This window comes from Marmota monax, unplaced genomic scaffold (assembly GCF_021218885.2).
Source record: "Marmota monax isolate L192 unplaced genomic scaffold, Marmota_monax_Labrador192_F-V1.1 WCK01_AAM20220418_F8-fsc00019, whole genome shotgun sequence".
Classification (NCBI taxonomy): domain Eukaryota; kingdom Metazoa; phylum Chordata; class Mammalia; order Rodentia; family Sciuridae; genus Marmota; species Marmota monax.
Genome location: NW_026695242.1, coordinates 21,227,388 through 21,239,490, shown reverse-complemented (window position 1 = coordinate 21,239,490; position 12,103 = coordinate 21,227,388). Strand labels below are relative to the sequence as shown.

The 12,103-nt window shown below is 35.1% G+C and overlaps 1 protein-coding gene across 8 annotated transcripts in view; it reads right to left on the bottom strand.

Moving 5' to 3' along the window:
* Zwint (ZW10 interacting kinetochore protein) overlaps window positions 1–980 on the bottom strand; it is a 54,924-nt gene extending 53,944 nt beyond the window's left edge. For all 8 annotated transcript variants that reach the window (XM_058577955.1, XM_058577956.1, XM_046419927.2 and 5 more), the window contains exon 1: window positions 839–980. In XM_058577955.1, the coding sequence (XP_058433938.1) occupies window positions 839–879 (41 nt within the window). In that variant the 5' untranslated portion in view covers window positions 880–980. The remainder of the gene's footprint in view (window positions 1–838) is intronic.
* Between the last annotated feature and the right edge of the window lie 11,123 nt (window positions 981–12,103).

Sequence of the window (12,103 nt, the reverse complement as noted above, 5' to 3'; positions counted from 1 at the left end):
GTGTGTGTGTGGAACATAGGGTGGTAATTAAGTGCGTGAAGCAAATCTACAGAGCAAAGGGGATAAAGGAATATGGGAAGAGGGCTGAAATTTTAATGAAAAGTCTCACTAAAAAACTGAGTCAAGACCTGGGGATGAGGCTCAAGCGGTAGCGCGCCCACCTGTCATGCGCAGGGCGCTTGTGTCCACCTAAAGCTAAAAAATAAATATTTTAAAAAAAGGAAAAAGAAATTGAGTCAAGATGTGACAGCAGCCAGGGAGAAAGGCAGGCAAAGTTAAGAATATGGGCAGAGCTCTGATGGCCCTTGGAAGCCCTCCTAGCAGGGAGCACTAGTCTTAGGACAGGGTATGAGAATACCCGAGGAAGGACTAAAGACACAGGGCAGGGCATCTTGGTCTTGGGTCTCAGGTTTTTCCTGGCTAGGGACTGAAGGAGGCCACCAGGGAGCAGAGACGGGAAAAATATCCCATAGCAAAAAGGTTATTTAGGGAGAGTAGACTGTTTAGGCTGTCTCAAGAGAGTGGAAATTCAGTTAGAATGGCTAATAGGAGTGAAGGGATGTGGAGGACGGGTAAGGAACTGTCCTCCTTCTAAGGCACATCTCTGGTGAGAGGGCGAGGCAGGGTGATGATGGTTTTAGTCCCTCAGAAACCGCACTCCTGGAGCCTGCAAGAGGCACTTCAGGAAACTGAGACTGGAAACTGAGATCAGGACCAATTCGTAGAGGAGTCGAACTCCGACAGCTGTTCGGAATCCAAATAACCAAACATTGTAGATGGGGGCCTGCAGGTTCTCCTCCACCCGGCTCCCAGAGGCCAAATGCTAGCGAATACTTACTCTAAAACTGCAGCTTCCGCCTGCGTCTCTACCGCCTCCATGACCGGGCCGCGCCGCACCACGCTACGCCCAGTTATGTTCCGTTTTGGATTCACCGCGGACTGCGCGCCGGAGCAGGCGATTGAAGGCTAAACCAGTGGGCGGAAATTAAGAACACAGCGCGCTCTAATTGGCTGGTGCGAATTCGCGCCGCACGGTTGACGCAGGCGCAGTTGTGGCCAGGCCGCGGAGAGCGCGCAGGGTTTATGCGCCTGCGCAAGAGGTCGTGGGCGGTGGAGGGCAGAGTGCGCGTGAGTTTGTTTTGCCTGTGGGGCTTTTCTTATTTTAGCAGGAAAGCCGAAAAGCCTTGTCTTCACTTTCGGTTTCAGGGAAAATAAAATTCACACTTTATTTTAAAAATGTACGATTTCAGTAGAAAGAAAACAATGGGGCTGTATTCCAAGACGCGGAAGACTTTTGATCAGGGAGCAAGTGATATAGACTCAGAGAGCTTACTGCTTTCAAAGCCTTTTGAAAGATGCAGTGCAAGCCGAGCCTAGAGTATCATCTGTTGACAAGATAAAGCTGAAATTCCGGAAGGTAGTGTTGCCTTCAGAGTACGGAAGATGGAACTGCTCAGAGAGAGAAATTGAATTCTGCAGTTTTCTTGAATATTCAACTGAGTGTTGAGCAGAATGTCTAAGGAAACTTACTGAAAGTTTTTTTTGTTTTGTTTTGTTTTGTTTTGTTTTAAGATACTGGAGCTTACACAAGGTCAGAAATAGTAGTTGTTTTAAGTAATCGGGCTGGAAAACCACACAGTGTTTGGGGCATTGGATAGAATACACAGAGGAGTCTTACTCTAGTAGTGGCAATAATTAAGCCTGGAGTGATCATTGCCTTAGTGCCTCTTAACTTAAAAAGCAAAACCCATTAAATACTCATAAATAAACAAAAAGCTCCACCAACCAATAAATACAATGTGCTATGGCATTCAATTAAAAATTACTAAGCTTACTTAAAAGAAAGCTCACATTGAGGAGCAAAGTTAGTTGTTGATCACTATTGAAATAGTAGAATCAACAAAGACAATAAAGTGATTATTATAGCTATATACTATATGTTCAAAAAGATAAGTAGAGCTATACTTAAAAGTAACAAGTGATGATAACGATTCAGAGATAGAGGAAGTTTCATGGAGATTGGGGGAATGAAAAATGGGTACATCTGCTTTGGAAAACAATCTAGCAGATCCTCCAAGTGTTACATGTAGAATTACCATAGGAGTCATAATTGCACTGCTAGATACGTATTCAAAACAAATGAAAACACATGCACACAAAAGCTTGTACATAAATATCCATGGTAGCATTATTCACAAGGGTCAAAAAGTAGAATCAGTTGGGTGAATGACTGTAATCATAGCAGCTGGGGAGGCTGAGACAGGAGGATCAAAGCCAGCCTCAACAAAAGCGAGGTGCTAGGCAACTCAGGGAGATCCTGTCTCTAAAACACAAAATAGGGCTGGGGATGTGGCTCAGTGGTTGAGTGCTTCTGATTTCAATCCCTGGTACCTCCCCCCACAAAAATGTATTCTACTGTCATGTATGAACTAATTGGGACAAATAAAAAATAGATAATGGACTGTACAAATAAAAATAACAGTAATGTGATTTTAACACATTGGAAAATAAAATGGAGCAAAAGCTAGTAAGTTGCAAAGCTAAATCTAAAACAAATATGTCTGACACCAAAGGCTGCATTACTGAATGTTCCAACTAGAGTGAAATCTGAGGTGGTGGTGGTGGTTGTTTTTAATAATAAAACTCAGCCTTTGTTCAAGGCCTGTTTTTTCTTGAATAATGAACAACTTGCTCTTGACCTGGTACTCAATATATGTTTTTAAAATTGATTTGAAGTGGCTTATTATTATTGTTACATTTTGTTACTGTCCTACCTACATGCAATAGTAGTGTTTTACCCAAAAATGTCTTATATTTTGTTTATAAAATCTTAAATACTTTATTGAAAAGTTCACACATTAGAGTAGTTGAGAGAGGGCATATCTCAGTGTAAACATTTTTTTTAAATACTTTTCAGTCACCCCAGTCACCAACATTTTTAGAATTTTACATCTACAATTATATTTTCTATGTATGTTTTATATGGAAGACGAGAGGTTTGGGGAATGCATTTAAGGTGATGAAAACCCAATCTTAGCTATGAAAAGCATATTTCATCAGAGAAAAGGAGTTGCCCCTAAGGATGCGTCTAGTCAAATTTCTTACAGCACAGTTCATGGAAATGTAAATATCATGATTTTGGAATAAGATTTAAATTTAGTCTTAGTTTAACTACCTGGTCCCTTTGTGATTTTTTTATCAAGAATTTAATCTTATAATTTATTAAGTAAGAATAGTAATTATGTGACAATATTTCTTGAGGAAAACCATAAAAAATAATATTGAAAAATTTTCAACCTATGCTTGACACAAAGTGAATGTTAGACATTTTAATTTATGTTTTCAAGAGCCCCTTTTGAGTCATATTTAAATAAAAGCCAGAATATGAATAACTTCAGAAGCGATTTGGGAATAATCTGTTATATAAGAATTAAGGAAATGCTTAATGTATAAAACATGCATCAGACTAATTCCAATAAGCTTATCTCTTCCAATTACATTAATGTTTAGTATGTTTTATAATCTATACCTTTTATAGTTTCTGATCATTCATTTTTCAGTGTCAACTTGCAGTAGACTTATGACTCTAATTTGGGGCTTTACTAAAAGAACAATTAAGAAATACCATTCCAGATGCTTAACATTTAGCACAGAAAGCCATAACCGCTCTTGCATGTACTATGATGCAGAGAGTCGGTGTTAGTAGGATGTTAGCTACAGCTGTGCTTTGCTGGAATTTTCAGATCCAGATATTGTATTTCATTTCAGGAAGAATCTTCATGTTTAGCATCTAAATTGCAGATCATAAGGCAATTCTTGCCTTGGCTTGCTAGTTCCAGATGGATAGATTCTGACTTACACACTGTTCAATTCCCTATTTAGTCTGTCATCCCTCTAACAATGCTCAGCATCCATGCAATTTGGAAACGGACCATCTGAACTAAATTGCAAAGCCCTCATGAGAAAGGATGTCTCACTAGGAGAAAATGCCCATGAAAGCCTATTGAATCTTTTCTAATCACAGCCAAAACCTCCAGTTTCTTACTCTTTGTTTTCTGACAGTAATGAACCAAAACACTATGATGAAAGCTTAGACACCATAGGGATTATTTTTAAGTCTTAAACTTATTTTTATGTATCTTCTACTTGTAATCATGTTTAGGTTGTTCCCATGGCTTCAGTGTAATTCTCAAGGAATATAATTTCGCCTTACCAGTACAGATCTTCCCTTTTCAAGAAGAGTAATATGTTACTCTTCATGGTTCAAGGTAAGCAATAAGTTGATTTGGATTTCCCATTCAATAGTCATCAATATGTACCCAGAGACAGCAAGCATTTCATACATACATAAAATGATTGACTCAGAAAGAAAAAGAATGAGGATGTGATATGCTGATTTTGCCCCATATTATTTATATCCCTCTGGTGTATAATACTGCAGTATTACTATAGAAATCACCCTTTGAAATGTTTAAAGATGATTATGAAAAAAAGAAAGTCCTAAATCCTCAGGTGAGTTTGTATTTCTATTATATAATGTGCATTAAAAATAAGTTATTTATTAACCCTTTTATCTCTAAATACCTATGTTTGAAACCAGTATGATTTGGACAGTTATTTTAGTTTTCCCAGTGAGTAATTTTTTTAAAACATGGTGATTACAGTATTTGCTTTCATTGTTTCATCGTCAAGATGTACAGTACTATTGTAAAAACGGTGATATTTAAAGAGGTTTTATGGTAGTTCTTTGCTTAGTTTATTTTTCACATTTTAGTACTATTATTATTTTCTCAAACAGTCTCCTATTGCTCACATTCATCTTAAAGTTATGGTTCAAGTGATCCTCCTGCCTCAGCCCCCTCAGTGCTAAGACTAAAGGCAAACACCACCTGCACCCAGATCTTGCAATTTAAAATATATAGATGTGAATTTTTATTAAGAGATATAAAGATACTTACTTTCCATATTAAAATTTTAAATCAAATAAATTGACTTCAAAAATCCTCCACTAATTAAAATTCTTTCAAGTTATAGCATTATTTTAATTGCATTATCCTGGTTTTCTCGTGAGATTAAGCATCTTTCCTTAGTTCGTGTTTTTCTAAGAGACAATTAAAATATCTATCTAATTATAGGACTTCCTGAGGTTTTCCTGGTTCTTGGTATAACGAGTCATTTTTTTCATGTATCCCAGACATTTTGGCAATTTTGTTAGGAGATTCTATCTCTAAGTCTTCTTTTTTAGTAGATAGTCACTCTTTTAAGTTTAATGTATAAATTTTAATATACTTACATGAGATTTAATTCTCAGAGTTTAGTTTCTGAACCCTTGCAATGCTAATTTTGTCTGCTTTGTTTTACAGTGCTGCTGGAGCTCCTGTGTAATGCCAACTGGTTCCAACTAAGGGACCTCAGGGCATTCTTTTAGGGTAAGGAAGAAGCCATTGGACTTAAGTCTCTCCTTTCCCTAGGTTAAAGTCAGGGAGACACGGGGCTTTGCTACTGCTATGGTTTTGTTCAGAGGGGATCACTCTTTAAGCTCTGGTTCAGGATAAGGAATGGATAGCTGGTATGAGTAAGAATTTACTACTGCCATTACTGTTAATGAACAGGACCAAAAGGAGACCCTTTTTGTGGGGAGGGGGCGGGGAGAAATGCTTGGATCTGCACACTAGGTGTGTTGAATTTCTGTTTTCTCAGGACTTCTGCTAGGATTGAATGTGTTTCTCCTTTTTTATTTTTTTTCTTATTTTCTTCTCTATTGGTTATTCTTGTGTCAAGCTTCTCTACTACCTGGGTATATGAGAAGTAAAAATAAAACCCAGGGAACTCACCACATCATTATTTGTAAAGTCGTACACTGTCTAGCTTGTCTTCCTCCTTCCTTTGAGATATTAGAATCCTCTTATTGTTGTCTGTTAAATAAGTTTCAGAATATATAATTACTCTTAAAAAGGAGGTACAAAGAAAAATGGATCTATACTATCTTTTTTCTAAATCCTTAGCTATTAATTTTATGACTATGTTTATATTTTCATATTATAAAAATTAGCAATGATACCAGAACATGTTAGGTACTGGGAAAACAAAATTGTGAATAAGTAAATTAGTGTGTAAGTGGTTATATACATAAAGGAAGAAAGGGAGGAAGGAAGGCAGAAAGAAAGGAAAGAAGGAGGAAGGAAGAGGAAGAGCAAATACAGCAAATACAACATCCTGTTGTCAGTGTACTATTTTAATAACAGTATTATACACTGGAAATTACACCACTCATGTTACTAACCAATGTAGAATTTTTGGTAACTGATTTAAATTCTATAAACTTACATTTTTTTTTGTTTATGTAATTAAAGAGTTTGCTTATAATTTGTGATTTCTTGTAGTTATAAATGTTCTGGTTCTTAAACAGTTTCTCTAGAAGTCATAGTCAGTGCTCTATTAAAAATGGTTTACTATTAAGCTTATAGTTGCATCTCCCAAGGCAGCATGCAGGCCCTTTGACACAGCTGTGCAGTAGAGGGAAACAGCAGCAAGTCAATTGAATTGGTGTAAAACAATAGGGGATTCTGTATATTTTCCTAAGAAATGGCATATGTGGGGCATGTGTCAAAGAGGTTGAACTTCCAAATATGAAAGGCTCAACAGAGTTTTCACCTGTGAGCAGCTGGTCACACACCTTTGGTTTTCCAAAAAGGTTCACATGTTGAGAGAATCTCACCCAGTGGCTATTATATTTGAATATCAAGGACAAACATGTCATGGCTAATGCCCATCCAACTGTTAATGCAGTCTGTTCCTTTATTGGAACTTCTGTCCCCAATCTAAAGGATATTTCATTGAATTAATATACTCTGCCTTGATGATCAAGAAAGTATGTAGGTTTGCAACCATTATCATCTAAACTTTTTTAAAAAATATTTTTAGTTGTCAATGGACCTTTATTTATTTATTTTTATGTAGTGCTGAGGATCGGACCCAGTGCCTCACACATGCTAGGCAAGTGCTCTACCACTGAGCCAAAAAAACCCAGTCCTAAACTTTTTGAATATGCTAAGGGTGTATATTTTTAGTCTCTTGGCCCAAACTCACTAGTGACTATATATAAAGAGTATTAAACAAACATCTTGGAATTGAGATTAAAATTATCAAAAAAATAAATATATATATATATATATATATATATATATATATATATAACTATCATTAAGATGCTATTGAAGACAATATCATGAATAGGTTCCACAAACACATGGAAACACACATATTTCTGTATAGGTATAAATTTTACATTGCCCTTAACAGATATATATTGTTCTACCTGAGTATGTGTGTGTGTGTGTATGTGTTTTCTCTATCTCCCTTTGTACACACACATGCACAGGGCATGTGGTGCCTGTTTTCAGATGCAAGTAGGAAAACTCAGGACTTTGTGTTGAGTATTCACTCCACACTGAGATTTGAGCCCCAGAACTTTACTAACTCTTTTAATACATATTTTGAAGACCTAATGTATGCCACACCATATACATTGTGGACTGCATCATATAGTGTATAAATAAAATAAATGTGGAAGTTCATCTATTTGGTAAAAACTTGAAAGAGCAAATCTCTACATATTTTACTAGTTCCAATATGATGTTGACTCTGCTGGTACCTTTTTTCTCTTTATCCACTTTACTTCTCAATTTTCACTATCCCATGCTTCCTACCCCAAAGTAAAATCTGCTTTCTATTACCCTTAACATTTCTCACATCCTCTCTCCTTTTACTGAAATACTATCTCATCTTCTGAAACTTGACACTGGGGTACAAATTTTCATTTACTCTTTTGTCTCTATCTTTGACATCAGTTCTTCTGGAAGGTCTTTTCTGGTGACCTGGTAGCCATGGAAGTCTAGAAAAGTGCTCCTCTACTTTTCTCCCATATCATTCTCTATCCACCATCTTGGACTATTTCTTATTATATAGTTATGGACAATGTTATATGGACAGAACTACATATTTAATGGTTTCTAGCCTGGAGAGATTTACAACATCTTTTTTTAAAAAATCTTTAAATTGTGATAAAAGCAAAAATCATGAAATTTACATTCTTAGCAAATGTTTGAGAGAAATACATTATTGTCAGCTACATATTCATAGTTGTACAGCAGATGTCTAGAACCTTTTCATCTTCTTAACTGAAGTTCCTACACATCAAACAACAATTTTCCATTTACCCCTTTTTCCAGCTCCTGTCAGCTACAATTCTACTTTAAGCTTCTAAAAGTTTGAGACTTTTAAGATACCTCATATAAATGAAATGATGAAATATTCATCATCCCCTGGCTGTATTATTTTATCAAACATAATGTCATAAAGATTCAGTGACATTGTAGTGTGATAGAATTCTCTTCAGTTCTTAAGGAGATCCTCTGGTAGCCCCTTGAAAAGTCAGAATTTTGGACACATGTTCCATTCCTTTTTTGTTTCCCAAGGAAGAAGCCATAATTTGGGTGTTTCTTTCCAAACATTATCTATGCAAGACTTGAAGAACCGATGCAATTTAAATGCAATGAATTTTCTTATTCATTATTAGGAGATTCTTAACTTTCAGCACCATCTTATTTCAGGAATTATGAATTATCTTTGGAAAATGTATTTTTAGATGGTGCTTAGGTGGTGAGAACCAGGGCTTTATGTTATTATTTTGATATCTTGCTGACATCACCCTTAGACCTTGATCGTCTTGAGTGGCATAGTTTTCTTAGTACAAAGCCTAATAAACAGTAGATGCTCAACAAATATCCATAAAATCTGAAAAAAAAAATCCCAGTTAAGGTTTAGAATACCGAATTTATTTTTAAATGACATAATATATAATTTTGATATAATTTTAATATATCATGGTAAAACAACATAAACAACAAAATTGAGTCTTCATCTGTTTTTCTGATGCATAAATATAACAAAGAAAACTAAAGAAAAAAAAGATAAAGGAATCAAAGCAAACCTAAAGAAATGGGTGTAAAAATTTTTGGTCAGTTCAAGACAATGTATTGCATCCCACTGGAATTCATATGTTGAAGCCCTACTCTCCAAAGTGGCTGTATTTGGAGATAAGATCTTTAAGGAGGTAATTAAGGTTGAATGAAGTCATGAGACCAAGTAAGAATAAAGCAAAAAGGAGGTAGACTGGAAGTTAAGGAGAGAGGTCTCTCCAGAAACTAACATTGTCAGATCCCTGATTTTGGACTTATTTATTATTATTTTTGCATTTCCTAAACTCATTTTGGTATCATGTTTTATTTGGTCTTAGGGATTGAAATAACATTTCCTGTTATTTGGATAACTGGAATGCTTTATCTCATTGCTCTGTCCAGAAGAATTAATCATTGAAGAATATTAAAATTAACTAATAATATAGGCAAAAAATAATTTGTATTTAAGACTGAGGACCATATATTGCATTAACAACTTTCCTTTATTTAATCAGTGCTTCTTTATATAATAAAGCAATGTATACATAGAGCCAGTTAATAGAAAAGAAGGAAAGGCAATTTGATATGTGTTTCTGCATGTGGGATATTTACTTAAATAGAACAAAAATTTTAAAAACTAGAACATTTTAATTTAAATGTAACAATATATAATCGTACATAAATACTTTTGAAACTGCACTGTTTCTTATGAAAAAAAAAATCTGTATACAAAATGAATGTAATAATTTTAAATGAATAACAAAATGCAAGAAGGAATATATGTGGGTATTTCTGTTACTGAAAAAAAAAATTAAATTGAAATTGAATGTGTAATTATCCACTTTCCACTAATGGAATTTTATGCCTGCTGTATTTATATTGTATCTGGGGCTTGAGTATCTAGTCACATTCTTATATGCTGAATGTGTAGGTTTTGAGATTATTGGAAACAATGAAAATAAAACCTGAAAATGAAGAAAAAGAAGGGCAAAATTACTGCAATTCAAAGAACAGAAAAGGAGAAAGTCTTCTGCCTCTGGACTAAGGAAACTTTACTTGTAAAGAAAGGGAAGTGGGGCAAACAGATTCTAGTGAAATTTTGATGATCTCAGTTCTTTATTAAGTGAAATTAATTTTAGCTTCAACATTATAACAAGGTACTATCTAGTATAGAAAAAGAACTGAATCCATAATCAAGATACCTAGTCTTGGGTTCACCTTCATCCAGACATGTGATTTTGTATGAGCTGATTCACCTCTACAGGCTGAAGTGCCTTGTGTAAAATGAAGGAAACATGCTCAATGACCTTTAGAGCACCTTAAACTCTATGATAACTGATAATGTTACTACACTTCTTTATTTCCTATCGTGATAGCATTTTCTCTTTAAAATACCAGAGTGGAACTGAGTGCAACGAGAAACACATTCTGAAACTCTCTGGAGTTGTTGCAGATTTTGAACTACATAATATAAAATTATCTGCTGAAGTTTGTCTTTTAGCCAAGGGATATAAAATAAATTTTTTAGTGACTCTTATTTTCATCTTTGTGCAAAAGAAATTTTGTTACATGTGCTTAAAAGAAATTACTCCTATTTATATCAATCCAAAGCTCAGGAAAACCTGTGATGGGCCTTTCAATTAACACTGCAATCATCCATCATATGTTAAAACTAAAGTCATTAACACAAAGGATCATGGATAATAAATTAACTATGCTGGATATGACATAAATATATTTTAGATATTTTCAAAAGTATAAACACTGTTGATGTAATTTTTCTATCTCCTCTTTTGCTGGCCTTCCTGTTTTCTTTTACCTTTCCTGAGAGGAAGAGTGGGGTCAAAGATGAAAAGCTTTTTGAATCCTAATTTGACCTCTAGTTTTCTCAAGATCTCACCCTAAATGCAATTTATGCATAGGTACCTTCCTCATAGATATAATAAAGATTAATGAGCTGTATTTTTAAACTTACCATTATAATTTTCCCACATGTTGGGCTGTTGGCTCATCTCTAGAGGAACTATAGCTATAAACCTTATCAAGTGGAAATAATAATGTGTTTGGGAAAAAGGAAAAATGTTTTGCATTTTGGCAACTTTTTCCTAATTAACCTTTATTCCTTTTAAGAAGGATGAAGCATCACTTCAAAAAGATTAAATTAATACACCTTGTATTAGTGTTAATTCAGTACATAACTATTCTCCAAAGCTCCCAAATAGATTTAACACATCTGAATATAAATAGGAGAGTAGGAAAGAATTTCAGTTAATAAGTAATAAAATGGAAAAGGGAACCAAGTATTCAGGATCTCAAATGATGACTTATTAGCTGTGTTCTTATATCTGACTCATTTTGTATCTCTAGGTATTCAAAAAATGGGAATCTTGATTCTTTACTAGACTTAGGGCAACAAATTATAGCTACTCTTTTGAGGCCCCAGGTAGTTTTGAGAGCTAGGATTCACATGGTAACATTTAAGCCCAGTCTAGTATAAGGCTGGCAGGTAAATATTGAGAAGGGAAGCTGTCAGAGGACCAGAGAATAACATGTGAGAAACTCCAAGATAGGAATAATTTTAAAAACACTAAGACTAAAAAAGTTATGATGTGGTCACAGTATGGACACAGGAGAAGATGGCTAAAAGTAGGAGCTGGATCATACATAGCTAATAGGTCAACTGAAAGACATTTTCCCCCCATAGGTAATTGTACGACAATGAAAGATTTTAATCATGAATGTACATTTCCTTTTAAGTTAAAATAAGCTTCCTGGTTACTATGTGGAGAATGAATTAATTACAAGCAAGTTTGTCTCCCTAATCGACATACATGATTTTGGAGGCTAAGTCCAAAATCTGAAGTTTGAGTCAGCAGGCTGGAAACCCAGAAGAGCAACTATATGGATGAATCCTGAAACCAACCAGTCTGACAGACTGGTCTTTGTGTTCTAGCCCAGCCTTCAATTGATTGGATAGGGACCTACCCAAATTATGGGGGTGGAGGGTAATCTGCTTACTTAAAGAACATCAATTTTATTGCTAATACCATTCAAAACACCCTCTAAATTCAAGCTTAAAATTAAACATCTGGGGTCCTTTTCCCAACTATCTGTAAGGAGTGAAGCACCAAAATATGGGTAAA